Below are 9,734 nucleotides of genomic sequence, written 5' to 3' on the forward strand. Positions count from 1 at the left end.
GAAAATGCAATGGATTTGTTGGCTTCAATGATTTTATTACCATTAAATGTGACTCCTTCCACAAGGTGTTTGTTTTTACTAAATCAAAGGGTCGTTTGGTAACGTTGTTCTAGTAACGTCGTTTGTATTTTTTGGAAATATGTGTGGGTGAAAAAATGTGTGGAAATATGTGTAATATTATTTAAAAATTGAAAAGTGTTGCTTAAATTACAATATCAAACTGCCCCCAAATTTCCCAACAGATGATAGTGAATAACAGTCACCACTTAGGCTAGTGTTGTACGTCACAATTTCTAGTTATGTTGATTTTAATCCAAACAACCAGGTTATGATCACTTTTCTGTAGAAATTGGGGATTGAAAAGTAATAGGTCACTTTAATAGCTTGTTTGGATGGAAGGAGAGTAGAGTAGGCCAGAAATTAAGCGTAGAATAGAGTTGGCCGAAAATTAAGTGTAGAGTTGGATTAAGAGGGAGGGAGGGGGAGTAGTGTAGGTTAATCAGCCAACTCTACTCTACTCCCCCAAATCCAAACAAGTAAAATCCCAAGAATCTGCTTGATCCCCAAAGTTGGGCTGCAGTTAGATTTTCTTTGTTCATATATAGCAGAATTTGGATTAGAGCAAGAAATGGGCCCATGCCCAACCCTTGGGCCGAAAGTTTCTTAAAAATAAAAATATTTGAGTAAGATTAACTTAAATGTACTGCATAGGTAGTGCAAGATATTTATTGCATATAAATTTTACAAAGAAAATGAATATCATCTAGTTAACCATCGTGCAATCGTGCCTAATTTCTCCTTGGTTTCCAGTCTTAACACCCACCCTCCCAAGCTTAGTAATGGCAGTAACAAAAGCCTTTTCAAAGGCTTTGTTTTTGGTAGCAAATAGGTTCACAATTCCTCTTGATCTCTTATCAGTAAACAAAATTTGATCAGAGGTGAAAAGTCCCTTTCCTTGCTGGAGGTTCTTGTAGTACATGTTATCAAGTTTCCGAGGCGTATTAGGGTCCATATCAATGGCAATTCTGGGGTCTACCTTTTTGGGGCACATTTGTTGGAGCTGCTTTGCATATAACGGATTGAGTGTTGGGTCAATTTTGTTCTTGCTTTTGTAGTTGTAAATCCGATTGGAGAATCGACTGCAGTGTGAGAATCCGATAGAATGTGCTCCTACAATGACTCATTTTTTCAGATAGAAAATAAAAAGAATGAAGATTTAATTATAAATACAAAGACAAAGAAAACAATTAATTATTTTTAATGCTTTTTGCTTGGACAAAACTTATATACAAAATCTTAGATAGTTTCAATTAAATTCAACTTCATGACTGTATTTATCAATGCAATATAAACCGTGCTAACTTTCTCAATAATAAATAAATTATTTTTTTATTTAATTGAGAAAATAAAGATAAACACATTCAACCATGTTACTTATCAACTAATGCAAAAACATACATGAATTCAATTGAAGAACTTAAAGGTAAAACACCTGAGAATTTGTACCTAAGCTCTATCCTAAGACATATGTGAGTAGTTGCTAAGCTTTATTCCATGTGAGTGGTTGCTAAATTGTATAATCTTGTAAGGGAGAAAAAAAGAAGTTAAAATTACAACTAATTTTACTATAAAGGTTACAAATTAATGTGGTAATAAATGTGATTGATATTGCTTTAGCAACAATAAATAAATTTCTTATTATTCTTTGTTAATATGTATTTAAAAGTTGACAACTATGTATTTAAAAGTTGACAACAACTTGTGAAACCTTGTGTTATAATTTGTAATGCATCACTTAAAAAAAAAAAATTTAAATCTCCTTCTCTCTATATGCAGTCTATTAAATTTTGAGCCAATCAACAGCAAATTTATGGAAAACTAAAAACCACATTCTAGAAATTATTTTAGCTCGGATTTGGGAATATTATGTATGTACAATTGTTTGAGAGGTACACTATTTTCTGAAATTGAGAAACTTCATGGATTTTTCATGGTCCACAACCTCAAAGATTTCTATAGTACCTACCTGATAATGCGATTAGATCTACTAGGGTCAGACCATGTTTGGCAAACAAGGAATGGAGCTCGTCCAAATTAAAATCAGGACTAGGGAGGTGGTGTGTGACACTAGACACTGTTGAGCTTCTCCCATCAAGTCTTCCCAATTCTACAGCATAGTATGGTCCCCCTGCCTGTTCCAAAACACATGCTCACTCAGTCAGATATAGACTTCCATAAAGAATCTCCTACAAGTGAAAATGTGAAAAGCAACAAGTATTAAAGTGACCTGCAAATCTAGCTCCTACATTACATTTAAGGCTTAACATAAGTTGCATTCACATGTACATGAACCAGGAAATCCAAGGCTTCCCAAGTACTTCTATTCTTCGAGTACTTGACTATTCCTCCGTATATGTATAGTCTTCTGTTCTACTCACTTTGTATAATCCCATGGAAGAATCTCTTAATGGTGATTCTAAGATGTTTGGTTAAACATTTCAAACCTAAAACCTCGTGGATCTTACGAGTTTAAGGAACCATCAAACCAAAGCCTCGAAGAATATCCACATTATACATTAGAATCACTGGAATTTCGACTAAACATAAATGATCACATTTACAAAGGATTATCTTATTATGATAGATAAAGAAATTGAAGCCACCAAATACTTTAACTAGAATGTAGTAATGTCTGCAAAGAGAGATGCTTATTTACCAAATGAACGACATCCCTAGTGGCAATGGCCAAAATATCAGCACAAGAAACCTTATTCTTACACCTGGGCACACTATCAACCGCAGCTTTGGCTTTAATTACTGTGTCAAAACCATCCCCAGCTAGTGAAATATTATCTGGACCATCCTTCTCTGATTTACGATTCCTTGAAGCTAGCAAAATCGAAGCATCACAGCCCTGTTAAAACAAATACCACACTCTTTTGTCACTCGTGAATGTATATTAATTAACAATACAAAAAACCAACCAAATTGAGTTTAGAAGGAAATGAACCTGGACAAAACAGTCATGGAAGAAGAGCCTAAGAGTGGCTGGAGCTGTTACAAATGTTTTGTAGTATTTTTGTTTGACTGCAGAGTGAACTATTGCCTCAACATTGGGGCATGAGTTTCGGTAGTAGTTAAGATGAAGAGCATAACTTGTGGTGAGGAGGAGTAGGAAGGAAAGAAAATGAAGGCTTTGGACTTGGGGGTTCATTTTCTTGTGTTAATGTTTCATTTGGGTTTTAGTTAAATGTCATTGTTATACTTGTATATATTATAGGAGCTGAAACAGAGTGAAGAGACTTGAGCAGATACAGACAACCCAAAAAAGCAAGATTGGATAAGGCGCACACTATTAACCGACACTATTATTTTTTACCATCTAAAATCTCAACCGTTCAACATGCTAGGTATCGCACACAAGTTATGGGTTTTGGAAAACGGGGCTCAGTATGGGTATGGCATGTGAATATTGATATTGTTTTCACTTTTGGGGTGGGGTATCAGTGCTTCCTTAAATTAATCAGGAAAAGAAAAGTGATTTTTGCCATAATGTATGTAAATGAGGCATTTGTTCGAGCTAAAAGGGCCTGGGTTTGATTTGGTAATGATCTGGTTTCCAACTACTATTTCGAAGCACTCTTTTAATAGATGGTTAGCTGTCAACATAGTTTCTACTCATGATTGGCTCCCTAGTTAGGTTCACAATGGCGAATTGAAGTGCAAAGATCACTTGTTTTTTGGGTGCTCTTTTATTCAAAGATTATGGCGACAAGTTTTGAGGCTGTCTAATTAATGAAGACTACTTGTCTGATGGGATGTTTTAGGATTTAGGATAATTCCTTGATATGTATTATATGGATCGAGTTTGTAATAATTGTCGAAACTCAAGATTAAAAGGTCCAAGATGCAACTTAAAGAAAACCTTCATTCAAGTTTGATTATCCTTTGATCGATGCTTGATCAATCAAACATGATACTTCAACTACCTTTTGGAAGAGGATTTTCAACTAATGTTTGACTACTGCTTTTTCGATCGAAATCATGAAATTGCAAATTGATGTGTTTTTTTGAAGTTGATTGTTGCCTAGGTTTTTGTACTATGCATGCAAACATATAAAAATGCATCTTATGAATACAACTTTACAAGATTTAAAATAACTATTGTCGTGCACTTCATTGAGAGAAGAAACTTAAATTCAAAAGTCGATATTCACAATAAAGTTCCTGCATTTTGGTGGTCAAGAGCTAAAATCACAAAACAATCAATCATTGAGTGTTGTTATAAAGTTCAAATCTTCAAGAAGGATCCTTGGAATTGGTACTGAGAGAATCTGGTCATGATTACAAATGAGGTTCGTGAAAGAGATTTATGTACGAGGGGTTTAAAAGTTTTGAAGTTAGTGTGGGGTTGTATTAGGAATTTAAACTACCAAGTAGTGCCTAGGGTCAATGATTTGAACCATGTTGAAAAACTTCTCTTCTATAGTGAATTGCTTGCTTGGGGTGCTCTTTATTGGTTTTCCACTTTGTCACCAAATTTGCGAGTTTCTTGTGTATATATATATATATATTTCAGATTTGGTATTTATTATGACTAAGATTAATTCATCTAAGTTGTAATCACCTAATCAACTTAATTAATTTGCATAATTAAGAAAAGGGGTTTAAAATATCTATTTCAGGTTGAAATCATGAAGTGGGCTATCCACGAGCTTAGAGGAAAGATGTTTCAAGTGAAGCCATTTTAGGCTTGCTTGGTTTGCAACTATATACCATATTTGACTGCAATGCAGTGCAAAAATTAAAAATGATATGAGAAGGGTTGTATGCCGTGGAAAAGTCAAAAACTCTATTTATACTTGAGTCTTTGGTAGGCTGTCTTTGTCGAAGGAACGTCAGTATGTTGAGCTGTAGCTATAGCTATGCGGTTTGTGGGTTTATTGATATTAAATAGTATGTCATAATAATGGCAGATCTTGTTGGGTGGGTTTTTGTTTGTGTCGGTCTAGTAAGACAGTAGGGTAGTCGATTATGTGGGCACATGGGTGGACTCAAAACCCACACATTTAGGGTCTGTTTATATACCGCTTATTATTGAAAATTAAAAACTAAAATTAAAAATACTGCAGTAAAATAATTTTTAAATGTGTAAATAGTGTCGTAAGACTCAGTTTAGAAGTTATATTTGCTGAAAGAGGAACTTGAGGGTCCCGTAAACAGTGCACGAGACTCACCCAAAAAAACGTAAATGCGTATCCAAACCCAGCCTTAATAATTCTCTCAAATTTTTCAATCTTAACACAACCTGTATATTAAACGGATTGTTATTGTATGATTTATGTAACCTGCTTAATAAAAAGTTAGGGATAATTACAGTAAACTCACATGTTGTATGATCCGTTTTCATTTTGCTTACCCATGGTTTAATCATTTACACTTTGCCCACCTAAGGTTACTTCTATCAGGGCTCTGTTACCCACCTTTGGCTTTTCCGATAAAAAACAACTTTTACCTCCAAAACATAACATAACATAAATCAAAAAGTTAGGGTTTGAATTTTTTTGAAAGAGCTTGGGTTATGTGGTTTTGTGTCTCTATGCAAATTACAGGTCCTTTGCTGAAATTCCTTTGAATAATAATCAAGAAAGGAAGAAGGCAAGAAATATATGACCATTTATGATGAACCATTAAAAAAGGTCTACATTGAGACCTTTTTTAATATCTTTGTAACACACGAAACCCCATAACCTAAGCACAAAAAATATCTCCCTCATCTCTCACGCTAAAAATCAAATCAAATATCTCTCTCATCTCTGTAACACACTAAAATTGTCTCAACGCTATGAAATCGAGGTCACCATTGCTGTTGGTGGACACCGTACTAAGTTTCCTCCTAACCCACAGCCGATTCTTCACAACGAGCCCATCTTTCCTCTGCTGCTACTCCTCTTCTCGCTTCGTCAACGCCACCAAAACGCCGTTGAAATCCCTCTACTTACACTCCAACAACAACTCTCGATCCTTCAACGGCCGCTCCATCGAGGTCACCATCGCCGCCGTAAAATCAACGACCTCATGTTCAGGCAATTGGGTGTTGTTTTGCTCTGAAAAATTTGGGGCAAATCGGGGAACTTTTGGGGTAATGGTTGTGGATTCTGGGTTTTCAATTTTTGTGGCATGAGAAGTTTCAATTTTTGTTGTTTGAAGTTTTATGGGTTTTCAACTTTTCTGGGTTTCCAGTTTTTGGACACGATGAGTTTCAATTCTTGTTGTTTAAAATTTTTTGGGTTTCTAGTTTTTGGACATGAGGAGTTTCAAAATGAAAACAGGTAGGTAAAGTGAAAACGGGTCACACCACAGGTTGGTTTACTGTAATTATCTCAAAAGGTTATGTTGGAATTCAAATGTATACAATTATCAACAGTCTAGTTCAAATTCTCATTCTCTTCCATTCAGCAAAAAAAAAAAAAAAATTCTCATTCTCTTCCTCTCACTTGCTGTAAGAAGGAAAAAAAGAAAAAGAAAGAAGAAGAAGAGAGAAATGTTACTACATTCACAACATTATTTGAAATCCCACCCAATTAACATACATTTCTATTGTTTAAGTACTATTACAGGTTAAATAAATATATCAAAATGAATCTAACATGCTTAAATATGAGTAATTAATCGGTCAATTTATTTTAATTGGAGGTTAAGCAAGTCGACACAAATTCAACCAATTTAAGAATCACATCCAAGCAAAACTGTCCCCATTTTGACATGAATTTGATTACACTAAACACTAACCTCCTCGTTCGAAGATCATGTCAACCATTACCACCTCTAATATGTTTCATATTGTTTATCTTATTATTATTATTATTATTATTATTATTATTTGTATGGTAAAATTTTTGCCCATTCATTAAAAATAAAGAAAGAAAGTGAAATTCCTGTCTCACATGAACTGTAATGAAAAGGAAATTAACTTCTATGCAAATATGATGACAAGAGGAAAAGGACCTAACAATCTACAAACTTTTTACAATCGCCACATGAGGTGCTGTGATATGGCCAAAATTTTCTTATGGCCGACTTCAATAGCTTGCCATTTTCTGAAAAGAAAATAATATTTGGATTAGATTAATAAATGAAATTTTGATTTAAAAATTTCACAGATATGGACTTTTTAAAATCAGCCTCTAGAAAGTAGAAACTACCAAATGGATTAATCATAGTACCATCCTTGTGTGTTGTATATGGTAGCCACATGGTGCAATTCTCATTGGAACTACATCAAAATCACGGACTGCAAGCAAGTCTGCAACGTCACGGATAGACTGTTCGAAAAATTCTTGTGTTGATTTGACTTTAAATAGTTGAATACAAATTGTATATATATATATATATATATATATATATATAAAACATTTTATGTAACAAATCTCGAAGTGTTGCTAGTATCAACTTTTTTCACATTTTTATTAAGTACAACTTATTGTTTTCTTTTTTTCCAAATGATTATGTGTTTGTCATTTTAGTTGTTTGTTATTTGGAAGCCAAAATTAAAATTTCGAAATTTTGGGAATTGGATATTAACATGTTCTTATCTCACTACACCTAAACAATTCAGTTGTTTTTAGCCCTCTACTTGGACACATGTTTGAAAAATATTGGACATATCATTGAGCATAATGCTAAGTCTGAGTGGTTTCGAATTTTTATTTGTGTTTGAGTTTTTTTTTTTTTTTTTACTTGACAACATGAATTGATTTTTATAGTTAGAAGAGTCATGTACATGACGTACAATCAGATAATAAATATGAATTTTATTTTATTTGTAAGTGATGAAAAACCAATAATAAAATTTTACTTTTTCATTTATGAATATTGTCAAACTACGTATTGCAAATAAATAGATAAATTTTTTACAAACTCTTTGATTTTATATATTAAAAGGAAAAAAAAACTGTGAAATTTTAGTAACAAAAATTCATACCATATATACTTTTCAATATTTAAAATAATGTTGAGTTCTATTTTAATAGATAATTAAGTTGAAAAATGTACAGCAAGAAGAAATAATTATTTTATGTTTTTTTTTTAATTATATAAATACTTGTTTGAATTTTATATATTTAGCTTAGAAGTTAGAACTTTAGTGTACCGTAAAATGGTAAAAAATTTCAGTTCATTCATACTCGTTCTGTCCCTACCTGGCTACCTCACATAGTCACAACTCACTTGGGTTTTTTTGTTTTTTGAGAAACCAGACCAAAAAGCCTGGGACTTTATTCCAGAACAAAAAATTACTGAACATCACGAAACACGAGCGGGGCTTTATCAGCTGGCAGATCATCCAACCGTACCTGAGCCCCAACGATTGAGTTTGCTTTCTTAGCTAATAGCTAGCGCATCAGCAACAGAATTACAACTCGACTAACAGGAGAGAAAACTACAAACTGCAAAACAGAAACTTAATTGCATCCTAATATCCTCTAAAATGTTACCATAAGTAAGAGCACCCGTTCCATGAGTAAGAGCGCTAATGATTAGTGGTTACCATGAACTTAACCACCGAACCTGATTCATTAAATGTCGTATTGAGCATCACATCATTCCACGTTAAAATTGATTAATACAATGAAGATAATGGCAGAAATGGAAGGTCATACTTGCAAATTGGCCAGTGATATAGGAAAAATTCTGGTGCCACAAACTAGTACACGCAGTCACACCTCCACCAACCACAACTCGCCACATGGGCGAGTTGTGCACTAGTATGTGGCACCAGAAGCTCTCATGATATAGAGCATCAAAAACAATTTCTTGAAAAGAAGTGAGTGGACATAGAAAGATAGAACCATCAATGATCCATGACATTGACAACAACAAGACAGTGAAAAAGTCTGGGGAAAAAGCATACCCTACCCCCTAATTTGTATTCTTTTTTGAACCTAAATTTGACAAAAAGGGCTCTAGTAACTTTCCCTAATAAAGTGGGAAACAATTTAGAATAAAAATTTAGCAATGCTATGCACATAAAAATTTTTTTATAAATTTTATTATAATTTGTGACGTGATGAGTTAAAAGTGGTGAAGGTGTAGACCGATTATTTGACCTCTATCATTCATAACTCATTATGTAATAAATTGTAGTAAAAGTTGCTAGTATTTTTCATAAAAATTGCAAATTGGTAACTCACGCGTAGTTGTAGTAAAAGTTATAAAATTTTTTATGCTCCTACCATATTTCATAAAAAATTGCAAATTGGCATAGATAATAGAAACATCAATGATCTAGAACACAAACAACAATACAGTGAAAGAGTGAATTGGCATAGAAAGCAAAGCATCAACGATCCACAACATCAACATCGATCACGTGAACGATGAAAAAGGGGGAAAATTGTATATCCAAAATGAAGCTGACTGGTGTCCCACTCCGTCTTCTTTTTCGCTTTCTCTTCCTTTTATATCTTTCTTTTTCTCCTATTTTCTTCTTTTCTCTTTGACTACTTTGAATAATGGTAAATAATATAGCAAAATTGGTTGAACAGTACTTTTAAAAGAAAATTTTAGGTGTATAGGACGAGAGTCAAGTTATTTAGTTAAGTAAACTCTTTCTAAAACTCAAGTTTGTCAAACTCGAGTTTCAACTTAAAATTGAGTTTATCAAACTCTATTTTCAATTAGTTTAGGTTGCATGGCAGGTATAACAAATTAGAACTCGAGTTTGCTAAACTCTA

At 33.5% G+C, this 9,734-nt stretch overlaps 1 protein-coding gene across 1 annotated transcript; it reads right to left on the reverse strand.

Moving 5' to 3' along the window:
* Nucleotides 1–659: 659 nt before the first annotated feature.
* LOC142611605 (peroxidase 16-like) lies at nt 660–3,258 on the reverse strand. The gene is made up of 4 exons (XM_075783691.1): nt 3,011–3,258; nt 2,717–2,914; nt 2,027–2,192; nt 660–1,170 (listed from the first exon to the last, which is right to left on the reverse strand). The coding sequence occupies exons 1-4, from the start codon at nt 3,212–3,214 to the stop codon at nt 764–766; spliced, it is 975 nt and encodes a 324-aa protein (XP_075639806.1). The 5' UTR covers nt 3,215–3,258; the 3' UTR covers nt 660–763.
* Between the last annotated feature and the right edge of the window lie 6,476 nt (nt 3,259–9,734).

This window comes from Castanea sativa, chromosome 10 (assembly GCF_040712315.1).
Source record: "Castanea sativa cultivar Marrone di Chiusa Pesio chromosome 10, ASM4071231v1".
Classification (NCBI taxonomy): domain Eukaryota; kingdom Viridiplantae; phylum Streptophyta; class Magnoliopsida; order Fagales; family Fagaceae; genus Castanea; species Castanea sativa.